The sequence below is a fragment of the Musa acuminata genome, chromosome BXJ2-11 (assembly GCF_036884655.1).
Source record: "Musa acuminata AAA Group cultivar baxijiao chromosome BXJ2-11, Cavendish_Baxijiao_AAA, whole genome shotgun sequence".
In the NCBI taxonomy this organism is placed as follows: Eukaryota; Viridiplantae; Streptophyta; class Magnoliopsida; order Zingiberales; family Musaceae; genus Musa; species Musa acuminata.
This window is the reverse complement of record NC_088348.1, coordinates 19,972,501-19,989,072: the sequence shown is the minus strand read 5'-3', so window position 1 is coordinate 19,989,072 and position 16,572 is coordinate 19,972,501. Positions and strand designations below refer to the sequence as shown.

Below are 16,572 nucleotides of genomic sequence, written 5' to 3'. Positions count from 1 at the left end.
AGTTTATTTTTTGTGTCATTTTTAAACTTGTTTCTCTTAATGAATTTTTTGAATTTCCTTGTTAGAAGTGTCAAGTCATCGTCATAGTCCTCATCACTCGAGTTTTCTCTCAAGTGGTCATCTAAAGTTCTAAGTGTCATATCCTTCCTGTTCTTTGGAAGGATGTCTTTTGCTCTTCATGAGCCTTGCATGTCATTTCATAGGTCATTAATGACCTGATTAGTTCTTCAAGAGGGAAGTTGTTTAAATCTTTAGCCTCTTGAATAGTAGTGACTTTAGGGTCCCAACTCTTAGGAAGGGATCTTAGAATCTTATTTACGAGCTCAAAATTCGAAAAACTTTTGCCGAGTCCTTTTAGACCATTGACGACATCCGTGAAACGGGTGTACATGTCGCCAATAGTCTCGCTCGGTTTCATTCGGAAAAGTTCGAAAGAGTGTATCAAAAGATTGATTTTTGATTCTTTCACTCTACTTATGCCTTCGTGAGTCACTTCGAGTGTATGCCAAATGTCAAATACAGTTTCACAAACCGAAACACGATTAAACTCATTTTTATCAAGCGCACAAAATAAGGCATTCATAGCCTTTGCATTAAGAGCGAAAGTCTTCTTCTCCAATTCATTCCAATCGATCATTGGAAGAGAAGACTTTGAAAATCCATTTTCGACAAGATTCCAAAGTTCAAAATCCATTAAAATAAGGAAGATCCTCATTCGGGTCTTCCAATAGGTGTAGTCCGTCCCATTGAACATGGGTGGATGTGCAATATAATGGCCCTCTTGGTTTCCGACGTATGCCATCTCTCTTGGGTTTTAATCTATTTGAGAGTTAACCCCACTCTGATACCAATTGTTAGGATCAAGAGCACTAAGAGGGGGGGGGGGGGTGAATTAGTGCAGCGGAAAACTTTCGATGATTAAAATTATGTTCGTTACGATAAGAGCGATTTCGGTAGAAAAGCCGATTCGTAAATTACTTTAACTTGTGGTCAAGTAAGATGCAGTTAAAGCGAATCTATAAAGGCAGTTTGCAGTTATGATGGAAATCAGAATGTAAGCGCAAACTGAAATATGATGTTCGTACGATAAAACTGATTTACGTCTAAACACCGATTCGAAAAATACTGAACTTTGAAACACGATCGTAAATGCGCAGAAGGCAGTAAGCTATTGAGGAGGTTTGCAGTAAAGATAATATGCTCAAAGTAAATGCAAACCAGAGAGCACCGCGATTTTAGAGTGGTTCGATCAATCTTGACCTACATCCACTTCTGGCTTCCTCCACCGACGAGGTCACCGACGTCCACTAGAGGCCTTCCTTCAATAGGCGAAGGCCAACCACTCTTTTATAGTTTCACTTCTTTTGACGGGCTTAGGAGACAACCCTTATAGAATTTTTTCTCCTCTCTTGAAAGATCAGAACTTGGAAGAAAAGAGGGAGAAGAACTTTTAGCCTTTACAATACTTTTGAGCTCTAAAAATCACATAATAAGATCAGGATTTCGGTGTTTTTTTTGTTACCCTTTCATTGCTGAAAGGGTGGGGTATTTATAGGCTCCAACCCAGTTTAAATTCCGAGCTCAAAACTGTCAATTCCCGGAATTCCGGGGTCTGGCGGTTGCACTGCCTGGCAGAGCTCGAAGACTGAGCCTTTGGGTGGTGCCACCTCCTGTCAGGGTCGGTTGCACCTCCTGCCAGAGCTCAGAGACCGAGCTCAGGCGGTTGCACCTCTGTCAAAGGCGGTTGCACCACCCAGCTAGAGCTCGGAGACTGAGCCTTGGGCGGTGCCACCGTCGACCCAGGCGGTGCCACCTCTGGCCAAGTAATCTGAGTCCGAATGGGCTAATCCATTCGGCCCAATTTGGGTCTATCAAGGGCCCAATTGCCCCAAGATTAAGTTAATGGGATCACCTCCCATTTCTAACTTAATCATCATGCTAACTACAAATTTCTTAAGACATTTACTGCAACTTGCTCCGGTGCGTCAATCGCTTCTTCCGGCGAGCTTCCGACGAGCTTCTGTCGATCATCTGATGAACCCTCGGTGATGCTCCTGCGGACTTTCGGCAAACTCCTGGACTTGCGACGATCCACTTGGCAAGTTTTGACGAGCTTCTTTAGCAAGTTCCTGGACTTCTCGGATTTGTTCCCGCAGAACCTTCGACGACCGTCTGAACTTCCGTCGAATTCTCGAACCCCCAACGTGATCATAGTTTTGACTCCGGCGTAACTCCTGTTACATGTCTTACTTTCATCGTAGTTAATCCTACATACTTATCTCAACATATGGATTAGATAACAAATAACAATTGACGTCATCATCAAAATCTGAGATTCAACAGGAACCGCAACATATATCGGCGTTGTAACTAAAGAAAGGGGTGCGAAAAGGTGAATTAACCTTCGTGGCTACTATGAAGCTAGAGCCACTTGACGAGAAGGCCATTCAAGAACCTACTGTGGTGGCGAATGTCCTGAAAGAGTTCAATGACGTTATGCCACCCGAGTTGCCAAAGACTCTTCCACCACGCAGGGGCATGGATCACAACATCGAGCTGGAGCCAGGAGTGAAGCCTCCAGCGAGGCCACCCTACCGCATGCCCCTACCAGAGTTGGTAGAACTCAGGAAGCAGTTAGGTGAACTACTAAGCGGTGGTCTCATCCGCAGCTCTAAAGAACCTTTCGGAGCTCCGGTCCTCTTCCAGAAGAAACAAGATGGGAGCCTCTGACTATGCGTCGATTACCGAGCCCTTAACAAAGTGACAGTGAAGAATAAGTATCCCATCCTGCTCATCGCGGACTTGTTCGACCAGTTGGGCAAAGCTAAGTATTTCTCGAAACTCGACCTTCGGTCGGGATATTGGCAGGTGCACATTGCTGAAGGCGACGAAGCGAAGACTACATGTGTGACCAGGTATAGAGCGTTTGAGTTCTTGGTGATGCCTTTCGGCTTAACCAATGCTCTGGCCACGTTCTGCACTCTCATGAACCAACTATTCAAGGAGTATTTGGACAAGTTCGTGGTCATCTACTTAGACGATATCGTCATATATAGCCAAACGCTCGAGGAGCATGTTCAGCACCTTCGGATAATTTTCAAGGTTCTCAGGGAGAACACTTTGTTCGTAAAAAGGGAGAAATACTACTTCGCCCAAATGGAGATCTTATTCGTGGGGCATCGAATCGGTGATGGTTCCATTCGCATGGACAAATCAAAAGTGCAAGCGGTTGCGGAATGACGAACTCCAAAGAAGGTGCTAGAGTTGAGATCCTTCCTTGGTTTTGTCAACCACTATCGATGCTTCATAGCGGGGTACTCGAAGCGTGCAACTCCACTGACGGAGTTACTGAAGAAGGAGCGGCCTTGGAAGTGGTCGGACAAATGTGAAAGAGCATTCCAAGATCTGAAGGCTGCAGTTATGGAAGAACCAGTGCTCAAATTGCCAGACTATGGGGAGCCTTTTGAAGTCCATACAGATGCTTCGGACTTCGCTATTGGGGGAGTACTCATCCAGGAAGGTCATCTAGTGGCCTACGAGAGCCGCAAGCTCAACGAGACCGAGCGGCGATATCCAGTGCACGAGAAGGAGATGACAGTAGTGATCCACTATCTACGAGTTTGGCGACATTACCTTCTCGGATCGTGATTTGTGCTGAGGACAGACAACATCGCTCTGAGCTATTTCCAAACACAAAAGAAACTTTTCCCAAAACAAGCATGATGGTAGGACTTCTTGGCTAAATTTGATATGGCAATGGAGTATAAGCCTGGGAAGGCAAACGTCATGGCCGATGCATTGAGTCGGAAAGTGGAGCGCGTGAATGCCATACAATTAGAGGGCGGAGGCCAATCAAGTCAATTGCACTCCAACATCCTTTCCAGGATCAGGGATGGACTGTATAGTGATCCCCAGGCAATTCTGCTGATGCAGCTCATCAAAGAAGGCAAAGCACGATGATTTTGGGTCCAGGAGGGACTCATGTACACAAAAGGGAATCGGGTTTATGTTCCTCGAGTGGACAATTTGAGGCATGAACTCTTAAGAGAGTGTCACGATTCCCTCTGGGCTGGACACCCAAGTATTCATCGAACGTTGGCTCTCGTGGAGAGGGCCTTCTACTGGCCGAAGATGGGGACTGATGTGGAGGAATATATTCGAATATGCCTCACTTGCCAATAAGACAAGGTAGAGCAGCAGAAGCCGATGGGACTTTTGGAGCCGTTGCCCGTACCAGAAAGGCCGTGGGAGAGCATTTCCTTAGACTTCATATCGAGCTTGCCACTAGTAGGAAGACTTGGATCGATACTCGTGGTAGTCGATCGATTTTCAAAGTATGTAACTTTCATTGTTGCTCCCCTACAATATTCAGTAGAGGAGGCAGCCAAGCTGATGATGAAGGATGTGGTGAAGTATTGGGGAGTCCCGCATAATATCATCAGTGATCGGGATGCTCGGTTCTTGGGATGATTCTGGACCGAGTTATTCAAACTGTTGGGATCCAAGTTATACTTCTCCACAAGTCTCCACCCCCAGACGGATGGCCAAACTGAGAAGATAAACTCGCTCCTAGAGCAATATCTCCGGCACTACATGAGTGCTAACCAACGAGATTGGGTGAAGCTGTTGGACATTGCCTAATTCTCCTACAACTTGCAGCGGAGCTCTGCATCCAACAAGAGCCCCTTCGAGATCATTATCGGATAACAACCGTCAACTCCTCACACCATGGCAATTGGGTATACTGGGAGTAGTCCGTCAGCCTACCACTTCGCAAAGGAGTGGCACCGAAATGCAGATATTACGCAGGCTTACTTGGAGAAGGCGACAAAAAGGATGAAGAAGTGGGCAGACTTGGGAAGGCGATCACAAGAGTTCAAGGTTGGTGATTTGGTGTTAGTAAAGCTCCAACCAGCATCACTCCAATTCTTTAGGAACAAAGTCTACAAAGGATTGGTGCACAAGTATGAAGGGCCCTTCCCAATTATCAGTAGGGTAGGCAACGTCTCTTACAAGTTGCAGCTGCCGGTGTGGTTCAAAATTCACAACGTTCTTCACGCTAGCAACCTAAAAGCCTACCATTCGAATCCGCAAGATGCTTCCCAAAGTGTTCCAACTCGGCTACCTCCCATCACAGCCTCATACGAGAAGCGAGTTGAAACCATTCTAGCGGACCGCAAGATAAAGCTACCCAATGGAGCTGAACAAAAAGAGTACTTGGTGAAGTGGCGAAAGCTTCCCCGAACTGAAGCCAGTTGGGAGCCTGAAGACGCCCTATGACATGAAGAAGCAATCATCAACAACTACAAACAAGCATCGATGAGGGCGTCGAACAGTTTAAGTGGGGGAGAATGTCATGAACGGTTGTCGTGCACCCACAACAACTCCATTCAACGAACCATTCGTCGCTCTCATCTACATGTACAGCTACTTGGCAACCTGTTTTGCTTTGGTTTTAAGTCATTTTGCTTGTAAAAATATAAGTTCGAACAAGTTACAATGCTACAAAGCGACCGCTCACCGAACCGAGCAAAACAACCCCAAAACAGCTCCGTTTTCGTGTACCGCAGGTTATTTTATGTAGCCCGCCTCCGCTCACCAAAACATCAGCCATCTCAGCCCCTTTGAACCCCCCGAGTGGCACAGGGCTGGATGGGGCTTCGGTATAGTGTCGGGCATTGAACAACCTTTCGCAAGTTCGCACGTTACCTTGACGGGAACTTGTTGTCGTACCCGGCACCCGGTGAGCAGCTGTTTGTAGACTTGCAGCTGTTCGTTCAACCCTCTAAAGTCCTTATTTTTCCCCTCTCCCTCTTTTCTCTTATGCACGCAAGGTGCTCGCTGAACTGCTTGTAAAGCTTCCCCTCTTTTCGCGAGACGTCGGGACTTGTCCATCGCTCGTTCTTTCGAACTAATCAACTTTCTCTTTTACAGGTCCTTCGGGACCTACGAGAGGTTGCAAGTGGGATGATCTTTGCGAAGCAATATCGCAAGGGCGAAGCGCGACTTAGGCAACGCAAGCTAAGTTCGTGTCTTTGACGCAAGGGTGCCTCGCGACTTTGGCAACGCAAGCTAAGTTCGCGTCTTGGCTACAAGGGTGCATCACGCCTTAGGCAATTTCAGCTAAGGTCGTGACACCGCGTGATGAGGAAGGTCGCAACAAACGAAGCTCGGGGTCGGTAGACCTTGGAAAGTTAACCTTCGCATTCCCACCAGAAGTTCCCGACGTCGGCACGTGGGCCTAACCGTGCTGACTCATCAATCACGGTACCTTTGTTAACTAACAAAAAAAAAAAAAAAAAACAGTCAAATTTATTCATATACAACATAAATTTATTCATATACAACATTGGCTTCTTTCTGGCTTACAAGATATGCAATTTGTTTAGCACATACACATACCCATGCATTGAAAAACATGTTGAATTCTGACAAGTCATGCACATCTTGAGTTGACCCAATGACATGAATATAGTTACAGGAAAAATAGACATGGGCCTAACAAAGCATGAGTTCATGATGATAGTTGACATTTGATATTCATGATGACCAACCTGCAGAAGTTTGCAAGTTGGTCTGCACCTGAATACATTCTCTTGCCCAAAGAAACACAAAACAATGAGTTGCACAATTTCACATGGTCAACAGAGGGTTATGACAAGAGGAGACCTACAACCAACACATGGAGAATCATATACACCTAAAACTTTGTCATACATGCAACTTCTATGTCATTTCTATGGTCCATCTGCTCAGAACACCAAAAAGGAAGTAGCTGAACTAAATCGGGCCTTTGAAGTGGCTTCAAAGCTTCAACCCAGGGAGACCAGTTTGAAGTGATTCTGAAGCTATAAAAAAAAAATGGCAGCTGAGATTTGTCACAAAAAGACAAAAAAGCTTATTATTACTAAATGTTAGAGCCACCTAAATTGATATGACGGGTTGTACGAGACCATGTCAGCACAAACCAATCCATGCAAGTGTCAGTGATTAGATAGTCTTACAGTTCCTTTCAGTAAGGTGGTAAGTCACACGACAGCAACTGACTCCCACCTATTTGTCATTTGCTTGAACATTAAACATTTACTTCATTGTTCACAATTCAAGCAAGGTGTTGGTAGAACAGAAGTAAATTAGGTAGAAGTAGATAGCACAGATGCCACGTGTTGTCCTCTTGACAATTTAGAATCAACAAGGGTGCTGTTCAAGTACAAAGTTCCTAAAAATATTATGGTTAATCAGAAAATACCATGAAGTTGTGAGAAAAGAAATCCTTACTGGTCTGGACCTGTTAGGGTTCCTGACAGAGTGCAGAATGAGAAATCGGATAATTGTCAACAGCTTGAATACATAGAAAGAATCAAATCCCTCTGTCCAATGCTTAGCTTAGCATCAATCAGCATATAACTTAAAAGCAACTACAGGATCACCCAAGTTTCTATAAACAATTTGACTATGTGAATGGGTTTACTGACCGACTGCTGAGTAAAGCCTGCCAACATTACCAGTATTACCTCACCAAAGAACCATAGTTTTCTTCTTTAGCCTTCTGATTTCCTTGATGAAATATTCAACAGCAGAACACAGCCTATGCCAGAATAAACAAAGAGACTGTCAATAATCAACCATATTAAGGTATGGGACAAGCAAGATGCTTACCAACCACTGTTTCTACAGCATCTTCCTGGCCTGAAACATACAGAAAGGATGCAACTGATGAAAATATATCAAAGGCTATTGAAGATTAATCATGAGACAAATCTGTCATAATAAAGTTTCAAGTAATTACTACATAATCAAGAGATGCTAAACTAAATGAGGTTCAGAACAAGAGAGTTTTATATGTAAGGTTCAGTTCCAGAACCGACATCCATGCTTAGAGGTACATCATGAATAAAATATTCTGTATATACAAGTCACTTATTAATGTGCATCACATTCTTCATATACAATAAGTTTCACGAAGCTTTGGCGTCCTCTGGCCTTTTGATATGTGATTGGTCAGCATCCCCACTGCCATGCTCAGATCCTGAGCTCCTATGGCTATCGTCAGCAGCTACCGCAGCACTAATTGTGTCTTGCTTACTCCCACATCCATGTACTGTGCTGCTAGAAGCGCCAGTCAGTGGAAATCCAGCCATACTTGGATTTGCATGGGGATTGGCATTGCCTCCAGGAGGTAGTCCGGTATGCATGCTTTGTACACCATTGGCAGCCCCAGGTCGAAAAATCATTTGGCCTGGGAATACCATTCCTTGGGACTGGTGGTGTAGCTGCTGCTCTTGCATCTGTTGTGGGTTATACTGTAGGGGAGTACGCGGAGAGAACATAGGTGCCTGATGCATGTAATGACCTGCCTGTGGTATTGAGCCATGCGGCATCATCTGTTAAAAAAATACCAGTTAATGAAATGGAAACAATGAGCAAATAATGGTAAACTACTAAAGTTTCTAGAAAATGGTACCAAACTGACCTGAGGGCGAACTGCAGGTGCATTGGGTTGGGCATCTGCAATTGCAGCTAGGTACAACAGATTCTTTTGAAGCTGGGCTTGATACCTGATTTAGAACTTGAACAGTGAGAGTGGAATTTATCTCTATAGAATATAGATTAAAGGAAAAAAAATGCAGTTGTCTCTGATCCAAAGAATAAAAAATTCTATATATTGATAATCATATTTGTAATATCAACACTAACATGTACTACATAATTTAAAAAAAAAACATGTACTACATAATTAAATACAGGAAGATTGACACCTAGGTCATGAAAAATCAGCATCAATATAAGAAGGGCAAGAGAGAATCAATATAAGAAGGTAAAGAGAGAAGAAGGCATCATAAGATCGAACTTTTGACTGTGCAAGATTACAAGTGACCCTCAGCAGTAAACCATTACGATGGTAACAACAATGATCAAGGGCTTAGGAATGCAGGACTACACTGGAAAAGAGTAAACAGCCATTTAAATTCTCCAAAGTATCATATATAAACCAAAAAAACTACAACTTTCTTACCATAACCAAAATTGAAAAATTGGGTGGTACTAATCTGTGTAGATCCTTAAACAAGATCCATTAATGTATTGATATCGGCATGCATCGTGGACCTTACCTAACACAAAATACATCCATGACGTTTTCATTAAATCCAAGTCCGAAAATTAGTTGACTGAGATCTACTATAATTCTCTGATAAGATTCGGGTTCAGGTCCTACATAAATCTAACTTGTTAATGCCTCTCTATTAGATTATACAACAAAGAATTTAAATTTTTTTCAATGATTTTTAGCCTGAAACCAAACTTCTCTTTTTTAGCAATCAAGAATCAAAAGTATCAGAAAACTACAGTCGCACTACAGACTTTGACTGCAATGTTCTTAACACACAAGAAAAGGGCACATAAATAGAAGTCTATCATAAAATGAGGTACATGCATTTTCCACAAGAGTGATCACATCTTTACAAGGGTGAACATCAATGGATATTGATAATGGAAATATTTGCCTCCAGTCAAAGCTTGATAAGTGGCATCCTGGTCAACAGAAGAAGACAAAAACCATCAACCGCTGATCCAGCCACATCAACATCCGTCGAACATAAAATACTCAGGGAATATTTTCTATTTCGTAGTGGCCAAGGAAGGGACCAACTATAAATGGCAAATCAGGGCATGGTTATCGAGGTATGATCCTTCTCACCCTCACCTGCACATAGTCCATTTCAAGAATCTGACTTGAGAATTAAAGGACCACGTCGAGAACCCCACCCAACATTGGTCTTACTGCAAGTCGGCCCCACAGTGGACACTCGAAGGTGCATTGTGCGGATTCTAGGGCTCCTAGCGCAAGTCGAACCAGGATCGAGTCGAGCTAGTCAGACACTCCAAATCAACCACCGACATCTATCCCCATCAGATATGGTCCATAGTAACAAAACCATAGTTGTATCTATATTGAGCGGATATAGTTTGAAGGCTAATATTAAATGGATACTAAATTCAAGAAACCAAAATTGTTCAAAGCATAACTATCAAAGTGAAATGCACCATGTTTGTGTTAGACCAGTTATATCAACAGTACTAATTTGATAGCCGTGAAAGGTGCTTACAAATTGTATATACATGCAACAGAGGCATCAAACAAAGAGATGGGAATGTTAAAAATAGACAACTGCAGAAGTTTAGTTCATTAATCAACTTACTGAGCACATTCTGCCAACTTTCCCAAGTTCTGATTTTCCAAGATTGCCAAAATGAGCTGCTTGTTCTCATCCAAGTACTGCATCAAAGAAAAATCAACAAATTGTGAAAACAGTGTAAGCTGAGATAAGTAAATGCTAGAACTGCAGAAGGCTAAAATCACAGCACACAACTAAAGTGGCAATTCAGCATTCAAACATGCAAGGTAAAATGCTGGAAAAACTAGCTTGTGATGATAAACATAAAGTAATAAGATTTGATGCAGAGCCACAAAAATAAGAACATGACTGTTACACACATCAGAGAATGTTGGATGCGAAAACGAAAAGCAAGACTGGTTTATTTTTGGATCAAGGACAACTACGTTTACCAAACACTATCAAGCAATGTCATACCTTCCATCATAGCAATCTTCATCATGTAAGTTTGATATAACACAAATATAAGTTAGATTCTCTGGGATCAGGACTGCAGCATAAGAAGGTAATCTTGATGAATTTTCCATGATTTGATGAGCATTCACATTAGAACTGGGAAAATTGATTGTCTGAGCAGTCTAAGGTCTGAGAAAATGCTGGATTTCTATTAGGTAACAAAATGTTCAAGACAAAATTTTGATTTCACAATCCTACGATGTGATGGAAAGTTTAAGGACAATAACTACAGATGTTAACATTTTAAAATGATCCTAATGAATTTATTGAGTAAAAACCAAACGGGATGAGAGAGAAAATGAGAGAAAATTTCCAAAGCACCAGAATTTAGAGTAACAACTTAGCCTTTTGTCAACAGGACAAGCATCACAACATTTTTATCATATTCAATATCAGAAGGTTCAGTCCATAGAAAAAACTTTCTGTAAGAACAATATCAAAACACTTTGAACTTGATATCAGAGGATAAAACTAGAGTCAGATAACCCTAATGGCTTCAAAGATTGTCCTAGCCAAACGTACTAAAGTTTCATTAATCCTAATAAAATACCGCCATAAGGTAGAACTGTACCCTATGGCAAAAAGAAAGATGATGTCAGTAATGAAGAAGGATTTGCCCTCCGGTCATGGCTAAGCGTTGAGTAAACTGGTATTTAAGTAAGATCATTTACCTTGGTGGATTGGATTTTAAATACAATATTCTTCAGTCTAGCAGAAAGCTGCATGCCACGATCCAAATTAGACATAAATGTACAAACACAAATGGTCTGTACGGGCATGGGGGCAAGTCACAAAAGATCCGATATGTTCAACATTCGGTCCACATTTCTGACCTTAGTTCGTAACATTGCACTAGTCTTTTAACACAAGTATCTAATGAAGAAATTGCATGTTTAAATTGTGCTTCTTCCTTCAGCAAAACAAGTCTGAAAGTTCCGAAAACAAGTCCAATCAAAGGGACCATAATAATTTACAAATTTGAACCAAGCACACGACAATTTTAGTTAGGCCATGCAAAAAAGAACAAAGATTAAAAAAAAAATTTCAAGATTTAGGATAATCTCTGCTTGTTAAGTAAATAAGGTAAAACTAGAATAGTTTTAGGACTACTGCATCCTCAACAATCAATAGGAATATGTTCCTCTGACAGTGTATTCTTCAGAAAATATAACTCAAAACACAACAAATGAATATGTCAAGTGAATAGAAGTGGGGAGAGGAGAAGGGAATTGGATCTAGAAAAACAGATTCTCTCGTTGAGAATCTAATCAAATCTCTACAAAAGTTGTTTTAGCTTCTCCCCAAAATTGGAGATACTTATAAGTGGAGAGAAATGGATCATCCATATATTTTGTTTCGTTAGTCGCCCAATCTTCTCGTCTTATATTCATTTAAAAGATCAAACTAGAGACAATATTGTATTATTTCCTCGTGTCCAACCAGAGCAACAGAAAGTAAAATTCCCATTCTATTCTCCTCTCTTATTCCCCTTTCTCTTCTCTCAATTTACCAACCAAACAGAGGCTTCATCCCAAAATGACATCTTTCCAAGTAAACTGATCAAACCCTAGGATAGCCCGCAGAGTGACCATCATGAATAGTGAAATTAAAGAAAAAAAAAAAAGAAAGAAAATCAATGGGAGCGGCAGAAGGATACCTTTTGAATCTGTTCGGTTGTGATGTTGGCGACGGGAACTGTGGACACGGGGGTCGGCGGATGCGTCGGCTGCTGCATGGTTACCAGTTCGCCTGTGATTCAAGCTCTCCCTCTAATTAAGGAGGACCGGGTTGTAACTTTCTTTATAGATTTAGGGTTCACATGAAGTAGCGGTCGAAAAGGAAAAGGGGGTCGGGTGGATGTGGTTGGGGTTTTGAAGAAGGGAAGGCAAAAGTAGAATGGTTTTTTTGGATTTTGATTCTCGAACTTGTGCCATTCAACATAAATTCGGTGGATGGCAATTCACCTATTTATCTTTAATTAAATTATTTATTCTTGCTTCCCGTGGTTTGTGACTTGGATTTTGGAGGATTTCGTTTGGTAGAAAGAGTTTGAATGCTACAGACTTAGACGTGATAATTTGGGAAAAAAAATAAATTATTGCTCTCAAACTGGTAATTCCAATGTTAATCATACTAAGCTCGTCTAGCTAATCGAATCATGTCTTCTTTATCTAAAGAGGATAGCATATGAGTTGTAGCCAAATATGCTGCCACCATCCAATCTTGGAAGGTTAATTTTTCTTTCAAGATTAGATGGTTTTGGCGTTTGTTATTGAAAGCATTGGATTCTTTAAAAAGTGGTATCGATGGTTTCTCTCGATATTTTGAATTATAATTAGTTTTTTAATATTTCTATGAGTGCAGAACTGGCATGAGATCTCTTGAAGCCCAAACAATCGAGAGAGAGAGAGAGAGAGAGAGAGAGGATTTATCAGTAGTCTGAATGGGCACAGTCGAATGGAATATGGCACAGTATATTCTCACAGTACAAAGCAAAGGTGCAAACAAATTGGTTGCTGGCTTGCACCATAAACTTAGTTCTCATTCATATGTCAATCCTACAGTTAGAACAAATTAAAATATATTAAATTATAAATATATAAGTCATTGAAAGTAATTTTTGCTTCAAAATTATAATTTAATTTTTAATAAACTTCTACAACCAAAATTTCAAACTAAATGTCATCGTCCTCAACGTAGAAATTTGATGGTTATATCCAAATTGTTGATACCTTGAATTTTTTTTTTTTTTTCTTGCCACTATATATTGTTTCAATTATTGATTTCTTTCTTCTATCAGTTTACGCCATGAGTTTTGGAGGTAATACAACACAGTCGTATTCTCATCTTATCCAATATTGCTTGCTTCTAATAGAAAAAAGAAATTATCATTGTATGTCTTCTTATAACTATCAAACTCTATAATAATCTTCACAAAAGAATATGATATGGATTATCATTCCTATACGTAATAGTAGCCGAATATTTATCATTCGTATACCCCAATAGTAACCGAATATGAAAATTTTAAAATATTAAACATAGACACGAATAACTTTTTTTTTCTCTAAATCTAATATAACTATCTCACACGATGTCTATACTTGTAATATAAGTACGAGGAAAGATTATATTATCAACCCTTTTCCTTCCTCTTGACAAGTTTATCTTCGATGATATCTATTAAAGTTAATTTTAAATTATTGACTATTTCATGATAGATGTTAAATCATTTAATAACCTGCTTCCTAATCATTTCAATGTAATAGGTAAGTCACGAACATTTCTTAGTAATAAATTTATATTTTCTAATGTATATAAGGTGAGCATTGTATAACGATGACTAAGGAAATATATAGAAGCATATTTCTCTTTCTAAGATCTATATGAATTTTTCTTTATAATTTTACCTCAACTTTTGTATGCATTTATTAAATTTATACATAGTATGAGATATAGCGATAGTCCAAACTAGCTTTGTAACCTCTCTATCGCATATATCATTCATAAGATTTTCAGATAAATGAACCATGCAATAACTATAATATGCTACTAGTAAGATCTCTTTAAAATTTTTGGATTTTGATTAATGATAATAGTCAATTTTTCACATCTCATAATACATATTCTCAATTGATCTAAGAACCACTCCCATGAATCCGTACACCCAAACTTCATCATAGCAAATATAATTGAAAATAATCTATTATAACCATCAATAGTTATAATCGTCATCAAAGCATTAAGATATTTGCTTAATATATATGCAACATCAATACTAAAAATAGATCGAATATATCATCCGAAACTTCTAAACTAAGCTCTGAAAGTTTAAAATATTTTTTGAAAATGATTTTATAATAAAATTACCATTTGAACATGAACCTCATAGTCACTCAATTTTAACTCCCTTAACAATAAAATTATATCCATTGGTCAAAGTCACCACAAATTCATTAAATACAATCTCTCATACGAGATAAGCATTCTTGTATAAAACAACTCCTCTAAATCTTTTATGAATTTCAACAATAGTCATCTTTGGAGTTTAATTAACATTCCTTATAACATAATCTTTGATTTGATCTACAATAGAATAACTATTGCATTCCTTAGGATCCCTATATGATCTTGGTAAATTACAGCAATGCTCATTATGAAACTTGCTAATTCAAAAATTATCAGTTCCACCATGATTTATTATCATCCATTGATAATCAAAAATTTTATATTTTGCTTTTATCTTATAATTTCTAGTTGCAGCATATTGAATTTAAAATTTTTCGAATGACATTCGTTGAATCTCGGATTTTGATGATGAAACCAATTAATAAGTGATTATGATTTGATCTACGTTTTGAGTGACGCAGGATGCTTCAACCAGAATGAGACAATTAAAATAAGAAGAATCATATTGGGCCGGAGAAAAATATGAAGATTGGACGTCGAGCCAGATGATCGGTCGACATATCGACAGAAGGCTTCGGGCCATGGATTCGGGCATCGGGCTAAGAAGAGTGGATATTGCGCCAAGGATATCGGAGTTATGGAGTCAACTGATCGATTGGACAATAGGCCGCAAGAGAGGACGATGTGCCGAAGAATCGGACGAAGCGTCGAGGGACCAATGACATTCCGAACAACATGATTAATGCTTAGTATTAATTGTCTAGATCGAAGTTTATTTTTACATATGTAGGATTAACTATGATAGCAAGACATAAATCAAAATGAAGTCTCGGAGTCAAGGACACGATTTTGTTGGGAGTTCATCGGAAGTCCGGAAGTTCATCGGAAGTTCTGTCGGAACCAACCGAAAAGTCTTGGAGCTTGCCAGAGAAGCTCGTCGGAACTCGCCAAGAAGATCATCGTGAATTCCAGGAGCTTGTTGGCAGTCCGCTGGAACATTGCCGAGAGATCGTTAGAAGTTCGTCGGAAGATCATCGAAAGCTCGCCGGAAGAAACTAAACTTATGGACTTGTTTAGCTTAGAATATGTCTTAGGAATCATAGTTAGTACATAATTGGGTTTGGATTTGGGCTAACCCAATTAGGGGCCAGTTGGGCCCATGTGAGGACTGTGTTGGGTTCAATGAGAGGCCCAAACAGTGCCCCAAGAGGTGACATCGTCATGGCACAGTCTCCGAGACTATGTCAAGCGGTGGTACCGACGGTTTGGGCGGTGGTACCGACGGTTTGGGCGATGGTACAGCCCAAACACAGCCTCCGAGAGGCTGCAGGCGATGGTACCACCCAGTACAGTATCATTATCAAACTGACACAGGCGGTGCTACCGCTCGGACCCAGGAAACCCGGGATGAGATGTTTTTAGGTTCCAAGTTTGAATCAACTTGAAGCCTATAAATACACCTCTAATCCTTGATTAACACACACAAGCACAGAGAGTTTAAAAGTGAAGAAACACCGTAGAAATCTCTTAAGAAATCCCTCCTCTAGCTTAAATTTAAAATTCTGTTTAGAGAGGAGTGTGTGTGCTTGTAAAGGTTGTCTCCTAAACCTATGAAAAGGAGAAGAGGGGTGTAAAAGGTGGTTGGTTTTTGCCTATTGAAGGAAGACTGGTAGTGGATGCCAGTGGCATCGACGGAAGAAGAATCGACGTAGTAGATATAGGTCACGACGACCGAACCACTATAAAATTTAGTTTGCATTTCCTTCTTGCAATTTACATTAACTGCAAACTACCTTCAATATTTTTACGAACACGCTTTCAAAGTTTAGCATTTCCGAATTCAGTTTTAATCGAACGTACGAACGAGAAAATTTCAGAACCAACATGATTTTTATTGCTGCACTAATTCACCCCCTCTTAGTGCCGACCCCTGTTCCTAACAACATTATCTTTCAAAGCATTTTGAAATTTAAATTATATATCAAAACACATGTAGAAAGATATTATTTGGGTTATAAAATATATATAT

At 40.2% G+C, this 16,572-nt stretch overlaps 1 protein-coding gene across 1 annotated transcript; it reads right to left on the bottom strand.

Annotated features, from left to right (window-relative positions):
• Positions 1-7,816: 7,816 nt before the first annotated feature.
• Positions 7,817-12,557, bottom strand: LOC135627188 (GRF1-interacting factor 2-like). The gene is made up of 4 exons (XM_065133185.1): positions 12,292-12,557; positions 10,203-10,279; positions 8,474-8,558; positions 7,817-8,384 (listed from the first exon to the last, which is right to left on the bottom strand). Exons 1-4 carry the CDS (start codon positions 12,367-12,369, stop codon positions 7,959-7,961), a joined length of 666 nt encoding a protein of 221 aa, XP_064989257.1. The 5' UTR covers positions 12,370-12,557; the 3' UTR covers positions 7,817-7,958.
• Between the last annotated feature and the right edge of the window lie 4,015 nt (positions 12,558-16,572).

Excerpts from the sequence above, each read along its gene's own strand:
- LOC135627188 (XM_065133185.1), bottom strand. The coding sequence starts at position 12,369 with ATGCAGCAGCCGACGCATCCGCCGACCCCCGTGTCCACAGTTCCCGTC. Across the intron at positions 10,280-12,291 it reads CAACCGAACAGATTCAAAAG|TACTTGGATGAGAACAAGCA; the intron begins GTATCCTTCTGC and ends TCTTTGATGCAG. Across the intron at positions 8,385-8,473 it reads CACCTGCAGTTCGCCCTCAG|ATGATGCCGCATGGCTCAAT; the intron begins GTCAGTTTGGTA and ends TTTTTTTAACAG.